We start from the raw sequence: 16,936 nt of genomic DNA on the forward strand, positions 1-16,936 counted from the left end.
ATAGGGCGAAGAAGGAATTTTTTATACAGAAAATAATTACAGTACATCCAAAACAAATGATTATAACAATATATTTGCGAGAAAAACCATGTTATTTTGCCTTATTCAAATCTTTAATATCTGAACATTTAAATATGTTAACTGAAGTGCAATCACATTCGTAAATAATTGGCTTCTGGTTTTTGAAATGGAAATAAACCAATCTATTGTGATAAAACAACAAAATTGCAATAACTGCATAAAGAGTAGCTGAGATCTATCATGACAGAGCATCGCTTCATTGATATCTGGCACCATCTAGCGTCATGAATGGGGAGTGTAGCTGACATCTGTCATGACAGATCTAACTACTAAGTTTAACCAGTTTGCATTATTTTATTGTGATCATTCAACTTGCCTTGTTCATTAGGAGGATACAGGAAGGGGGTATGGGGAGACAGAAGATGCACAAACAATAACAAGAAATAAATTGAACGCCTACACTAACTCTGAATAAGTTGTTGCTATCGTTAGTTAGTTGTATTTCCAGTTGACACCATGTGGGGGGCCTGATGACCAAAGAGAAAAGGGGGGGGGGGGGGGGGGGGGTTCAGAAAGATAAGTGATTGGGAGGGTTAGCGTGTAACAAATCAGCCATGTGAGGTGTAGAACCCAGTATTTGTATGAATCTTTTATGAGTGTGGATATGTTGGCATCCTGTTCTATGCTACCTGATCGCTAATCACGGCACCAAGTTTTTCTACTTGAGTGTGTCTAACTGCACCTAGTCATGTGTGAGTCAGACATCAGACATGTGATAGTCCTGCAGACGAGTGGAAATGCTGCGCGGGAGCTGCCCCAGGGCCACGGCCTTTCCTGGCCAATCGAGGGGGGTGGCAAGCCAGCATAGCCCATCCCTCCTCCCGAGCCCTGCAAGGGGGTAACAGTCATCCTTCCGGATCCAGAGTGGTCCCCCAATTCCGGCCCACGAGCCATCGCCGTAGCCCAACAACCGACACGGCATACCACGGGACCTCCACGGCCCACTAAGCCCAGGGCAGGGCAGGGCAGGGCAGGATCCCCACCCGGAGCAGGCGATACTCAGCCAGCCCACCAACACCCAGCTGTTCAGCTGCTTTAACACTGAGAATGGGAATTTTGAGTGTCCTTATGGTCTGAACAGTTCTAATGTATCACATGGGAGTATGATATACTCCTTCTGTAATTATTCACTGTGTTTCATTTATGAGGAGAAAGCAGAGACCAGGAAAATATTATGGAGGGACAGTAAGGATAATAGAAGAGGAGAGACAGACAGAAGAGAGGAACAAACAATAACAAGAAATACAGTACATTTAACACCTACACTACCTATGAATACAGTGGTGCTATCGTTAGCTAATTGTATTCCCCGTGGACACCATGTGGGGGGCTGAGGAAAAAGAAGAGGGGGGTTAGTCAAAAAGTGATGTGATTAAGCAGGGTGGAGCGTACATAAATCAGCAATGTAAGGTGTAAAACACAGTAATATGTGAATCACTTGTACGCGTTGACATCCTATTCCATTCTGCCTGATCGCTAATCCTGGCACTGGCTTTATATTACAGCCTTTCTGACAAAACTGCAGATAAAGCCATAGGCTGAAAACACTATAAAAAAAAAAAATAACTAAACACTAAATAGTGGAAACCTATCCAGCTTGGCAACCCAAGCTGCCTGTCACAGCTGTGTTGTTTTAGCAAATACGACAGCATGACACAGAAGACGACAGCTGTCGTAACCCCGTGTTTTGTCAGATTTTGCCCCTGAAGCTTTTATGAGGGCGGATAAGGATTCTTTTACATACCGTTGGATTATTATCCAAAGGTGCTAAAAAAAAGTTGCATCATAAACGTACATGTGCAAAATAAATATAGAAATAAATGCTTAACGACACGGGAAAGGTGTGTGAGGAGAACTTTCCTTCTTGTACGTCCATGACCAAATGTAAGTACATATTCCTTTCTTCATAGAAGGTTTTTGGTGTTTACTCTGGAATTGTTGCATTCGCAGCCATTAATAACGCTTCGCACATGCGCAGAACCGCAAAGTGGTAATTTCTGATGGGATGAAAAATCTGACAGAACACTGGCCTGGTAACATGAAGATGAAACTGACACAGTTTAATTGTTAAAGTGGATAAAACAATTGCTGTCAGTCAGCAATTTTTGGGGAGAAGAACGAACTACAAAAGTTCATGATTTTTTAACCATGAACCTTTGTTTAAATTTTTTAATTATATGAATTGTGAACTCAACAGCTGATTTTAAAATTTGTGAACTGCAATTTCAACTAGTTTATGTAGAAAATAAAATTTCCCAATAGGGTCAGACACTAGTTAGTCACTTACCACTGGTGTGATGCAAAAAGCCCCCCCAAAAATCTGCTATTTCCCACCAAAGGTGTTTTATTACATCTAGAAACTGCTGTAATTTGTGACACAAATGCTGAAGTGTCTCCTTAAACGAAAAACTGATCTTTCTCTACTTTTGTGTCCTTTCTCTTTTTGTAGAAATAAAGACTTTAGACACAGGTAAGTGTGTTATCTTCTCGTACGGCTCATTACCACAAACTCAGTCATCATCTTCACATAAATAAAGCTCTCCCCTTTTTTTCGCCATTCCTTTAGCACCCCGGTAATTACCACATGTATAATTAGAGTGGGCCAATTATCGTCTAATTACCATTGATGGGGGGAGTGAAAAAAGCAAAAAGCAGCATCTTGTTTGTGACAGTTGATGAAAATGCTTCTGAAAATGCACAGAGCCAGTTCAAACATACAGGTTCTAATGAAAATGATACAATGATACAGCCTGAAATGATTGATGGACTAACAGAGAAAGTAGAAAAAGGAAGAAAAAGTTGCTGGATCATTTTCATTAATACTTTAATTTAAAATCATTTTTCAAAGCACCACTGTATTTAAAACAAACATCATAATAAAGCTATTTTTTTAATCTGCAGCAACAACCCAGCACACCGCTACTATCTAGCCACCGACCCGGTCACAGGCCAACTGTACGTGTCAGACACCAACTCACGGCGGATCTACCGGCCAAAAAGCTTATCTGGAACCAAAGACCTGCAGGCTAACGCTGAGGTTGTGGCCGGGACCGGAGAACACTGCTTGCCCTTTGACGACAACCACTGTGGGGATGGCGGCAAAGCTCCTGAGGCCGCGCTCACTGGACCCAAAGGTGTCGTAATGCATTTTTTATATTACTTTTAGACTTTGTACAATGACTGGTACTTGTAAGCTACCAAGCAATATATCCAGAGGGACTTCATGGCAAAAATTAGCATAGCATCTGTTCGCAATTAAGCTAAGTAGTTTATTTCTGCAGAGCACAATGTAAAATCCTTATCACTCTACATGGCGCTTTCTCCATTAATTAAGGGAATTCTAACTGTATAGTAGGGATGTCCCTGATTCAATCACATGATCAGAAACCGGGCCCGACATTTTCAGAGGGTTGGAATCAGGTAAAAAAGATTTTTAAAATCTATTTATTTCAGTGCTGTCAAACTTATCGTGTTAACGGGCTGTAATTAATATTTCTAATTAATCACGTAAAAATATTTGACACATTTAACGCATGCGCGGAATGACACGCTCATGCATTGCCTCAAACAGATTACAATGATGCCGTTTTGAAGCCAGCACTCAAATGACGTGGCTGGACCAGTAAACAGGGAACTACGGCTTCAGTCAAGGGACAAAACACACTCATTGGCTAGATTTCTAAGTACTGTAATTTAAAACTCGCCGTTGACACCTTGTGGTGTATTTCAATCACTACGTTACGTAGTTAAAGACACTGTGGAAGAACGGCAGAGAGGGCAGATGTCAACAATTGCGAGCTACTAGTTATTTTTTGGTTGAAAATTTTACAAATTTTATTAAAAGGAAAACATTAAGAGGGGTTTTAATATAAAATTACTATAACTTGTACTAACATTTATCTTTTAAGTACTACAAGTCTTTCTATCCGTGGAGCGTGGATCCCTTTAACAGAAAAAATGTTAATAATGTTAATGCCATCTTGAGGATCTGTATGTACAGTATGTTGAATGTATATATCTGTTTTGTGTCTTATCTTTCCATTCCAACAATTTACACAAAAATATGGCATATTTTAGAGATGGTTTGAATTGCGATTAATTACGATTAATTAATTTTCAAGCTGTGATTAACTCAATTAAAAATTTTAATTGTTTGACTGCCCCAATTTATTTATTCTTATATTCAGGGTTTAACTCATAGGCTGCCATTGACAGAGACTGCGATCGCCTAGTCAAATTGTATTAAACACATATTGCTGTCACTGGCAGTGAATTATTATTACTCAATGCTAGTCTTTGCAGTTAAAATGGACTTTATCTCTATAAATGTCAATGGCATTGAATGAGTTAAGGCTCCAAGCAAGGAAATGAGGTATAAGGATATTGCAGAAAAATCCATTCAGAAGACAAAATGCCCAGCGAAAGCAAAAAAATCAAAACCAAGATCAAATTGAATAACCAACTTTACTTTTTACAAGGGCTGTCAAACGATTAAAATTTTTAATCGAGTTAATCACAGCTTAAAAATGAATTAATCATAATTAATCGCAACTCAAATCCTCTCTAAAATATGTCATATTTTTCTGTAAATTATTTTTGGAATGGAAAGATAAGACACAAGACGGACATAAACATTCAACATACTGTACATAAGTACTGTATTTGTTTATTATAACAATAAATCCACAAGATGGCATTAACATTATTAACATCCTCTCATTCATTAAAAGGTTCCACGGATAGAAAGACTTGTAGTTCTTAAAAGATCATTTGAGTACATGTTATAGTAATTTTATATTAAAACCCCTCTTAATGTTTTCCTTTTAATAAAATTTGTAAAATTTTCAATCGAAAAATAAACTAATAGCTCACCACTGTTGACGTCACCAAGCGAGACATCACCTGCCGTTCTTCCACAGTGTCTTTAATTGTGTAAGGTAGTTATTGAAATACACCACAAGGTGTCAATGGCAAGTTTTAAATTAGAGATCTATCCAAGGCAAAGTCTGAGTAAGTTTTATGTGTATTTTGCATAGCCATTTTAATTGGGAATGCCAGTTCTCTTTGCATTGAGCGCTTTTATTTTTGTGAACATTATTTTTGGGAGAGATAGGAATATTATTTTTGTTGTGCTTTCACTAAATTATACTGTAGAGACTTAACTGTTGTGCCCAAATGCATGATGGGAAGTTGGGCAACAATGACTGTCAGTGGTGGCTGCAAATGATATACAGTAGCTTGTGCGTTGTGCTCAATTAAGCGTGTTCAGAAAAAGACCGTCTCCTTTCATTCTTCCCCACGTCGTTCGCCACAATACTTATATTTGTTACGAAAGAGTTGCCAAAGCTTAAACCAATAAAAGGCACAGTCCAATGATCGCCTGTGTCCACTCGCATTTCTCTGCCTTTTCGCTCTCAATGTGATAAAATGGCTTCATTTTCAACGGAGGCAACGCATGAACGGGTCATTCCGTGCATGCGTTGATTGCATCAAATATTTTGACGTGATTAATTTAAAAAATTAACTACAGCCCGTTAACGCCATAAATTTGACACCACTACTTTTTACATAACTAGTTAATATATCATTAGTAAACTGTTAATAAATGATTTATTGTTGATTTGTTAAGTGAATGAGAACAGTTTGTTAAGCATTTATAATTATGCCTTGTAGATACTTAGTATATCATAAATAAACTAATGGTTAAGATGATTAAATGAGTAAGTTAAATGTTAGTTGTTTGCTCTTTATTTTCTGCTTCACAATTGATTTGCAAGAAGACCAGTGACACCAAAAAATCACAACCAAGATCACACTGAATAACCAACTTTACTTTTTAACATTGAACTCTGTAACACTTTGCAATAACTATGTTATAACTAGTTAATAAATCATTAGTAAACTGTTAATCATTTATTGTTGATTTGTTAAGTGTTTGCTAACAGTGTTAAGCATTTATAATGATGCCTTGTAGATAATATATCATAAATAAACTAATGGTCAGGATTAATAAATGACTGAATAAGGTAAACGTACTGTAAGTTGTTTGCAAACTTATTTTCTGCTGCCCTACTGATTTGCACAACAGAATAATAACCCTTTTTTATGGCTATTAAGTTGGGGTAGCTTTGTTTCCGAGGTACCGAATAGGCAGATCCGCATAGTCAGGTGACTCGGACTCACGTGTAAAACATATGTGACTGGGAAATCCCTATTAAATGGTTCATGTTCCACGTACGGCAAAAAGTAAAGCAAATTGGTCTTATAGCTCCAATTCAGCGGCGTGTAGGAAACAACTAATTAACAACTATCCATTCATTACCCGAGCCCAAAATTTTGCATGAAGTAATCTTTCAAGGCCTGAATCCCAACTTTACCATATGAAAAGTGTGGGTTTTTTTGTTCTTTTTTTGCTGAGATCAACCTGTTGTCCATGGCGGTCCATTTGTTCCATTTGCGCTGCGATTGTTCACTTTTCTATAAATTCCCCAAGATGAAAAGCTTGAACCAAAAGACTGCTTTTGCCGCTGACATCTCCCGGCGCCAACTCCGCCTAATGCGAGCCTTTCAGCCCGGGTAAAAAAGTGTGTAATGATGGAGTGGGTGGAATCCCAAACCGCGGAAGAAACAGCAGATGGCTTTTTTGTCCTGTGTGTGTTTTCACCCTCCCTCCGTCTTTCTCGCAGACATTTTGATGAACTCTGCTCAGATGTAACACTCTTCAACGGGCTGAGCCTCTCACGCGGTCACGCGAGTTGGTGAACTCCCCCAAAGACCCGTCGAGCCGAACCCGTTCGCTTCATAAAAGCTTTTTTTAAGGACTTAATTCAAGCCGTAGAAATAGTGATTCCCCTCAGAGGTGCAGTGTAAAGAAATTCTGTCAATACATCACTGTGGGTCAGAGAAGTCCTCATATGCCACGCAAATGAAAATCTGTGAATCCATCTGCAGTGTAAACACCAAATTTGAAGTGGATTGCGTCCATTGCTTGACTTCCACTCTAATAAGAAAAAAAATAGATTAAAACCAAGGGCGTAGGTTTGGTCTCAATATTGGCAAGGACTATAAAACAGCATAACCTGCATGTACACTTTTTGCTGAGGACGGGACATTAATAAGACCAAACAAATTGGGTGAACGTGGGTCAGGGCTACATTTCTTATGAATATGAATCTAATTAATTGATAGGCTAAATGATCAATACAAAACAAATCTGTATTGACTTATACTAACTTTCACACTGCAAATTTATAACATCTTAATCTAGTCATTGTTTTTTTTAAAAACATAGTGGAATAATTTTCTCCATTTTGTTTTGAGTGTTAAAAACTAGTTAACAGGTTAATACGTCAGATTATTCCACTTAAATTAGGTAAATATTACTATTTGTTCATATTAAGCCCATGCATCTAAATGTTGATCATTTTTCATCCGAATCCAGAAAAATTAGCTTTCAAATAATGTCAATCATAACAATAGGGGTGCACAATATCCATTTTTTGAAACCGATACCAATATCGATAACGTCCTGTTCCTCAAAGCCGATGCCGATATCCATAACCGATAATAAATATATAATTTTTTAAATATATATAACCTGAGTATTTGAACACTTGGAGGTTTAAAAAAAATAGTGGTGGATTCAACATAGATTTGCCTTTGATCTCATCAGATTTTTCAGAATGACATGAACAAAACAGCGCGTTTCACTTCTGCAGTGCCCGACAGCCAGCTAAGAATGAATGCACTTCCATAAACCACAAGGCTTGGTCTTCTCTTGCTTTTATGGGAAGACACTTGTCTTAATATTGTGAAAGTACAACAGAAAAATACACATATTCAATACTAGATATACAACAAACTGCACAATACACTTATATACACAACTATTATATGTATAGCATAGCACACTAGCTTGAGCTACTAAAGCATTGGCTGGCTTCTATAACACAACTTATGAAGTTCTGTACATATGACCCTTCACCACAGAAGTAAACATATATTGCACATCCATATGTTATAGTAAACATAAAATACTTACATATATTTCCGAGGCGGAAAAGTAACAGAAAGCATTCACGACTGTCAATGCTACCGCTAGACACTGCAATGTGTAAGTGATTGAGCTAAACTATTGTAACAAAAAAAATAGATGCATTGAATTATTCTGACCAGTAGGTGGGAGCAATGCCCCGCAAATGATCAACTGATTTCCCATCCTAGTGTGTACACTGTAAAGCCAGAACAGTACATATTATCGCTCCTATTATAAATGTTATTGGATTTATCGGGAATGACGTCATAATTCCTATTATCGGACCGATAATTATCGGACCAATAATTATCGTGCACCAGTACAATATAACAAATCTATCCTTGAATTAAGAACATTTCTGACAAACAAGTGTTTTTTTTAAGATTAAATATACTACGGTAACTTTTTGCTTAAAATAAGTCTGTTAAGCTGATTTTCAGCTAGCAATTTTCCTTATTTCAAGAAATCTAAGTGAGCAAAATTTACTAGAGGCACTGACAGATCATTTCACTTATTTCTGGTAGATTTACACAAAAACAAGGGAATTTAATGAATTTTAAGGAAGTGTGTTTTTGCAGTGCATATGTAATGGTTCAGGTGATCCACCGTTCGATTCAAGCTTTTTTTTTTTTTTTTTTCTCCCAAAAACTAAAGAAATATTTTGAAAATATTAACTGTAAAATGTCATTAGCAAATTTAAATTGCAATATTTCAACCTCAATTATATCAACATACACAAAAAATACAAACTTCATAATCTCTTTACTATCCAGGAAGCAAGAAATAAACATTTGTCTTAACCCTTTATTGCCAAATGTATCACATTTGATGCACTTAGAATTTCATGATTTTGAGACTAATTCAGAATTTTGAAATATCTTTCCTCAAAAAAAAAATAATGGATGCAAGTCAACTCACGCATCTGTAAGTTCCACGAGAGGGGGAAAAAAAAAAAAAACAGGATTTAGCAAGCGTTATACATATTAGAGAGCTGATTACACATATTAATTTTGTCTGTTTTACAAATTTGTAAAAAAAAAAAAAAAAAAAAATTAAAAAAAAAAAAAAAAAACGTTTCATTAAGACCTTATTTTTCAAATTTTGGGATTCTCTGACAATTGCTTCATATAGCAGGCCTTTAAGGGTTAAGACCACTCAACATTGTTTGTCAAAAATAAAGAAATATAACTGAAAAAAAATTCATAGTCAGGGAATAACATAAATAAATAAAAATGGAACCTTCCTTCAGGGAAAACACTACTGCTTTTGTTCACAAGCACAGTCAAACTCAACAAAAAATGAATGCGTCTTTGGGCTGCTTTAAAATCACATGAATAAAATAATAATGAAAATTGGGGGAAAGGGGGTAAACTTCGGTTTACTACATTTCTCACAGTTTAATGAATTTTAACAGTAGAAAACACATACAGGAGGATATTTCTCTCAAAGCAGCTTCGTACTCGAGTTCATGAAATTTACACAGATTCATGTTATGCTAACTCTGATGCAGGTCGGACTTTCAGTAGCAAAATTAGGCTGGGTTCCGATTTTTTGTCATATCTGTTTTTTTGGGCGTGCCCGTTCAGACTGCCTTTGTCCATTGAGCCTGTTCAAGTATCACGCATGCGCAGTAATTCGCGGTCCGAGATGCGCTGAGCAAACTCGACTCCACGCCGTGTAAGCAATCTCGAAATATTTGGAGCAGAGAGAAAACCGAGCATTCCCATGCTTGTTGTCAAGCCCGCCCCTTCCCCAAAAGCCTTGTTCAAGCTAGGTGCTAACACCAATGCACAGTTGTAACGCTACTGTAGCGCCCTGTCTCTCTCGCTCTTTGCTGACGTAATTCCAGCCAATTCTGTAAAAATGCGGCCCAGATCAGATTTCAACCACATATGAAAGTGACCTAGATCGGATTTGAAGTGGTCCACTTTTATGCGACTTTTCCCGTTCCTTGTTTCCCATCAAGTTAATGCATCACTCAAGTTGGAAAAACACGGAAAAATCGAATACGTGCATTAAGACCTGTGGTATGAACCTAGTCTTAGTGGTGTCTTCCCCACGTCCACAACATCGACGTCTTTTTACATTACTTACAGTGGCTGCTGCTGGCGAAATAAAAACTTCTAATATTCCTCGTTTTCGAAGGGCGCGGAGGAGGCGGCATATTGTATTTGTGTCGGGGCTGTGATTGTGTGTGGGGTGGTGGGGTCAAGTCATCAGCCAATTAAATGGGCGTTTGAGGGAAAAAAATGGACTGGCACATTCAGCAAGTAAAAATTTAAGTCTCTATTTAATGAAAGTAAATCACTTAATAATGGTAGCGTCAATTCTATCCTTATAACATACAGGAAGACAATCTAAATGACCTATATAACGGAAGTCATTATGTAATGCAAATAAGGTTGCTTAAAAGTTGGTGGGGACAATTTGAGCATGCTTAAAGGTTGGTATTGTTATCTCTCTACCGAACCTACGCAAACCTACGCCCTTGACTAAAACGGATCCCTTTAGCTTGTGATTGAAGATCATTCGTGACCTCAACCTTGAACAGGAGACACACAAAAACCTAAGCATGATTGCTACTTTTTATGGAGTTCACCTGCAGAGAAAAATGCCTCAAACGAGTCGTATATTTTCGAATTTAACTGTGTTGTAACAAGTTGAGCTCCAACGCTTGTCCCTGCTCGTGTCTTTGACTCAACACAATAAATAACACCAATACCTAAGCAGGTTTTGTTCATTTTTATGCCTTTCATTCACTGAGAAATGAAAGACATTCATAGTTTAGTCTTTCACTGAGTTGTAATGAATTGATCAAGGACACTTGTCTATGCTTCAGTATTAGCCTAAACACAATAACATCTAAACCTCAACAGATTTGGTAATTTTTTATTGCTTTCATCCAGTGCGTAAAAATCCAGAAGATATATATTTAGATAAGGCTTATTACAACTCAGTCAAAAATATATACTGTATATTCTCAGCGGCTTTATAAATAACACCCAAACCAAAGTGAATTTCGGTCCATGTTGCGCCTTTCGCCAAAGACAAAATCTCCCAAATGCACTCAGAATCTCCTTTCCAACAGGAGTGCTTTTTAGCCCAGCTGACAAGTGCGCATACAGTATGTACGCAACGCTACAACTACAGCATTTGCCACTTCTGCTCAAGAAATTATTTAAAAGCAGAAAAGCATCCAGTGAATTATTGATGGCGGTGCTTTTTGCCAGTGACCTGAATAATGGGGAGGCAAGCTCGACACATGTAATCCGCCGCGTCGTCTCCACTGAATCGTGCGAACCGATCCTTGGCCTTTCAACCCTGTTATCTTAACGTACTTGACCTGCAGGCATCGCCGTAGACAAGAACGGCCTGATTTACTTCGTGGACGGCACCACCATCCGCAAGGTGGACCAGAACGGCGTCATCTCCACCTTCCTGGGCTCCAACGACCTGACGTCAGCGCGACCGCTCACTTGTGACGACAGCATGGACGTCAGTCAGGTGACTACTGTAACAGGCGCTAAGCACAAGCATACATTCAGTGGCAGAAACAGGATACAATTTATGACGTTGAAATTTTAAACAACGTACACAGGTAGTCCCCGGGTTACGTACGATGTGCTCGACTTAACCGATTTCGACTTTACAACGCCGGAGTCTCGTCTGCCATTTTGTTTCCAGTCATTTCTTTTTTTTTTTTTTTAGTCACACAAACAGTATCTTATTTTTGACTTTATTAATATTACTTGTTCTGTTCCACTAAACGTGAAGTTGTTCATCTTACAGACAGCAAACAAAGCAATTTACAATTCTCATAGCAAATCACTCACACAAACTGTAGCTCTAAACTTAATTACAAATGCATACACAAACATGTATTAGCCAAAGCAACTTACAGCCTTATATGGGCCAAACCAGAGCTCGGTTATCCTATATCCATATGAGACATCTGATTCTGCTCCTGTGGGGAAGCGTTATTAAACTACGTTCCAGCCAGACCCACCTCTGCCACCAGAGGGCAGTGTATCCTCCATAATTAAAAAAATGCAATACTTTTGGACTTTTTGGAGGGTTATTTTGAAATTTCAAAGGGTTAATTCCGATTTACGCGGAAATTCGGGTTACGTCGCCAGCGTAGGAATGGAACTCGTTCGTAACCTGGAGACTACCTGTACTCTTCAATCGTATCTTATTTAATGTTCTGTAAGGATGATATGAACAACCAATATTAAATAGGCAACAAGTATAATAATTATAGGATAAGTAGTAAAAATTAGTACAGATCACTTTTTTTACAATTGGCTATTATTATCATATTTATTATCTTTGACAGTAGTAGTTGAAGTAATAATAGTACAGTGGTACCTCTACATACGAATTTAATTCGTTCCAGGATCTGGTTTGTAAGTTGAAATGATCGTATGTTGAGTGGGATATTACCATACGAATGCATCATAATTAGATAAATTTGTTCTACAGCTCAAAAACCTAAATGCTAAATCCTTAATACTGTTGGTACAATTACAAATAACAATCACACAGAGCAAAATAAATTAAAAATACAAATCTGAATTATTATCATTATTATTATAATAATATTGTAACGAATCGAGTTTTAATGTGTCGGTTGTGTTTTGCATGCTGTTCCTTAATGCACCTTGTGAATGACGAGAAAGAGAGGTGCGGTAGAGTGGGAATTTTTTACTTTTTTTCAATGTTGTTGGCATCGGCTACTGCGGACAGTGTGTTGCACAACTTCTGAAATAAATGATTAAAAACCTGACAAAGCTGGCGACTTCCTTATCGATTTTACAATAATAGTAATAATAAATCGGAAATAAAAAAACATTTTTATTGTCACCTTAAAACAACACTAGATCACTTTTCAACCTTTGTAAAATATTTTCATAACATTTGTGATCATGCGAATGCTTTCACGTCTGCAAAGATGGCAGAGCAACAAATGAGACAAAAAGTTTTGTCTGAGGAGGGAAAAAAGGGAGGCTACCAGGATATACAGAATAAACATTGGCCGGGCTTTCATTCGCTAGCGTGACACCCCCACCCCCAACCGAACTTGTCAGCACTGATGAGTTCGGGTGGGGTGGGGGGTTTAGCTACACTAAGCCACACTTTGAGGAGGGTGGCAGGAACCCTGCCCCACAAAAAAACTACAAATGTGCTGACTGCTTTACGGCATGCGTCACTTCCACCTTTCGTTATAAAGACGGAAGTCGATATGAACACTTTCGCGCGAATTCTGCTAAGATTGCAGAGCAAGAAAAGAGACAAAAACTTTTGTCTGAGGAGGGAAAAAAAAGGGAGGCTACCAGGATACTCAAGAATAAACATTGGCCCGGCTTTCACTTGCTGGCGTGACGTCCCCCTCAACCGAACTTGTCAACGCTGACGAGCTTGGTTGGGGTAGGGGGGTTAGCCACACTAAGCCACACGCTTGCTAATAGTCATATGTTATTGTTTAGCCACAACTGGATTCTATTAACTTATTAGTATTCATCCTTCACACAGCCGCTGGAAACAAAACCATTTAATCCATCTGCAGGCGACTGGGAGGTTCTTAATTGATTGATGATTTTATGACACAGTGCGGAACTTATAGAGACTGGGGAACAGAGGTAGGAGACCAGCCTTATTATCGAGCCACTGTATTAAAAACAAAACAAACACTAGTTATTTTAGCTTGTTTCTAAGTCTGATAAGTAAAAGTATCCTACAAAACATTCTGAAATCATGGAAACAATGCTGTTTTTTATTGTCTACATATTAAAGGTAATTTATTTTGGGGTACATCTTAAATTATCCTGAATTATACGGATGAATAATAGCGTAAAAGTGCATTTCTTTGTGCACGCGCATTATTAGTGAGTACGACAAGAGAACTCAATTATCAGCCACTTGGAGCGGGGAAGCGGAAGAGGCCTGGAAAAAGCTTTCTCGTTACTTTCAGCTCCTCAAGTAAATATGCGGCATCATTTTCCCGCAGGAAAGAAAACAAAAAGTAGCCAGCGGAAAATATGCGCTTGAAGGAGAAGCCGTGAAGTGTTTGTTGTCGCTGTGAGCTTTTCGGTCATGGCGGATGATACGCGGGGAGGAGTAATTACGCAGGTATGGCTTGGGTTTGATGTGAAATGCAGTAGAATTAGAGCTCGGTGGAGATGGAGCGTCTGTGGTAATGAAGCAGCCCCGGTAAGCGAAAAATTGAGGAAGAAGGAAAAAAAAAAGGGACTCTTTTTCAATGAGATGACTCTAAAGTGGCCCCGCAAGCTCGGCACAATAGGTCATATCGTTACAATACCTTAGCTGAAGCAGTGCAGCTTTTTTTTTTTTTTTGGAACCGCTTTTCAGATGACGATTGCAGGAAATGTAAAAAGGCAGAAAAGGATTTTAGCACATGGAAATGAATGCAGTCATCGGCCCTCCAATAGGCTTGAGCCGCATAAAGTGAATTCATAAGTGGTAGACTGCTTGAAGCAAAACCTGCAGTGACTATTTTTCGCTTTCTTCTGCTATGTTGTGGGCCAATTACGTAGTAAATTTTTCAATGCCAATTGGTACAGATACAGGGAGGCAAAAAAGTCACCGATTATGCAGATAACTCTCTCCATGCCATTGACGATGATAGATGTCCAATCATATGGCTCTTTACATTGCCACCCCTGCAATTATGTCAGATAAGGCTCTATTTCTCCCAGAAAAGTATTGCAATTACAAATGCTTTGGTAGTAATATTTTCATTTCTTTTGCTTGCAATGAAACAACACGAAAGAGAATGGGAAAAAAATTAAATCATTATCATTTTACACAAAACTCCCAAAATGGGCCGGACAAAAGTATTGACTCCCTTTGAAAAATCATGTGATGGTTCTCCAATTTGTGTTATTAACAGCACCTGTTACTTATCTGTGGCACATAACATATGATGGCAATAACTAAATCACACTTGCAGCCAATTAAAATGGATTAAAGTTGACTCAACCTCTGTCCTGTGTCCTTGTGTGTACCACATTGAGCATGGAGAAAAGAAAGAAGACCAAAGAACTGTTTGAGGACTTGAGAAGCAAAATTGTGAGGAAGCATAGGCAATATCAAGGCTAAAGGTCCAAAGACTTGAATGTTCCTGTGTCTACCGTGCGCAGTGTCATCAATAAGTGTAAAGTCCATGCCACTGTGGCTAACCTCCCTAGATGTGGACGGAAAAGAAGAATTGACAAGAGATTTCAACAAAAGATTGTGCGGATGGTGGATAAACAACCTCGACTAACATCCAAACAAGTTCAAGCTGTCCTGCAGTCTGAGGGTACAACAGTGTAACCCATACTATCCGTCGGCGTCTGAATGAAAAGGGACTCTATGGTAGGATACCCAGGAAGACCCCAATTCTGACCCACAGACATAAAAAAGCCAGTCTGGAGTTTGCCAAAACTCACCTGAGAAAGCCAAAAACGTTTTGGAAGAATGTTCTCTGGTGAGATGAGACAAAAGTAGAGGTTTTTGGGAAAAGGCATCCACATAAAGTTTATAGGGGGGGGGAAACGAGGCCTTCATAGAAAAAAATACAGTCCCCACAGTCAAACATGGTGGAGATTCCCAGATGTTTTGGGGTTGCTTTGCTTCCTCTTGCACTGGACTGCTTGACCGTGTGCATGGCATTATGAAGTCTGAAGACTACCAAAAAAATTTTGCATCATAATGTAGGGCCCAGTGTGAAAAAGCTGGGTCTCCCTAAGAGGTCATTGGTCTTCCAGCAGGACAATGACCCAAAACACTCTTCAAAAAGCACTAGAAAATGGTTTGAGAGAAAGCACTGGAGACTTCTAAAGTGGCCAGCAATGAGTCGAGACCTGAATACCATAGAACACCTGTGGAGAGATCTGAAAATGGCAGTTTGGAGAAGGCACCCTTCAAATCTCAGAGACCTGGAGCAGTTGGCCAAAGAAAAATGGTCTAAAATTCCAGCAGAGCGTTGTAAGAAACTCATTGATGGATACTGGAAGTGGTCTTTCACAGTTATTTTGTCTAGAGGTTGTGCTACGAAGTATTAGGCTGAGGGTGCCAATACTTTTGTCCGGCCCATTTTGGGAGTTTTGTGTAAAATGGTCATGATTTAATTTTTTTTTTCTCTCTCTTTTGTGTTTTTTCATTGTAAGCAAAATAAATGAAGATATAACGATGAAGACATTTGTAATTGCAATCATTTTATGGGACAAATAGAGCATTATCTGACAGAATTGCAGGGGTGCCAATACTTTTGGCCGGCAGTGTATATTTTTTAAACATTGTGTAATTTGTAAATATTCCATTTTCACAATTTAAAGGGTGTACAACCGTTGTTCTGCCAAAATGTCCTTCCCCTGCGAAACGTCTACCAGAGGCGAATTTGACACCCAAAGGACTACTTGTGCTTTCAGCTTGTTTTGTTCAACTGCATACAGGAATAACGTGAAGTTGTTCAGCTTGACAGACAGCAAACAAGGCAATTGTGCTTTTGAAGCTTTTTTACTTCCTTCACTTTTGACAATTTGTAAAGCTGTAACACACTTATGTACACATCTGTTCAAAACAACACTCATTTTAAAAATTTTAAAGTAAATAAATAAATAAAAAAACACTCAACACAAAGTGAATGGTGTTCATACATGCATCTAGTCTGATCAATATGTAAATTTAGTAGATTAAATTTGCAAAGTATTCCTCCCAAAAGTCCGTTAGCTTAAATGCTACAAATGTATTAAAATTTTTCAAAGCAAATCGCTCACACAAACTGTAACTCTAAACGTTATTACAAATGCATGCACA

The 16,936-nt window shown here is 38.3% G+C and overlaps 1 protein-coding gene and 1 long non-coding RNA gene across 4 annotated transcripts in view; one reads left to right on the plus strand and one right to left on the minus strand.

Annotated features, from left to right (window-relative positions):
- Positions 1-16,936, plus strand: part of si:dkey-237h12.3 (teneurin-3) — a 649,923-nt gene that overhangs the window by 586,366 nt on the left and 46,621 nt on the right. For both annotated transcript variants that reach the window (XM_057849309.1, XM_057849310.1), the window contains 3 exons: positions 2,531-2,551; positions 2,983-3,215; positions 11,466-11,620. In XM_057849309.1, coding sequence (XP_057705292.1) covers positions 2,531-2,551; positions 2,983-3,215; positions 11,466-11,620 — 409 coding nt within the window. The remainder of the gene's footprint in view (positions 1-2,530; positions 2,552-2,982; positions 3,216-11,465; positions 11,621-16,936) is intronic.
- The window catches only part of LOC130923564 (uncharacterized), a 98,697-nt gene that overhangs the window by 68,278 nt on the left and 13,483 nt on the right, over positions 1-16,936 (minus strand). The window lies entirely within an intron of this gene.

The sequence above is a fragment of the Corythoichthys intestinalis genome, chromosome 11 (genome assembly GCF_030265065.1).
Source record: "Corythoichthys intestinalis isolate RoL2023-P3 chromosome 11, ASM3026506v1, whole genome shotgun sequence".
Taxonomy (NCBI): Eukaryota; Metazoa; Chordata; class Actinopteri; order Syngnathiformes; family Syngnathidae; genus Corythoichthys; species Corythoichthys intestinalis.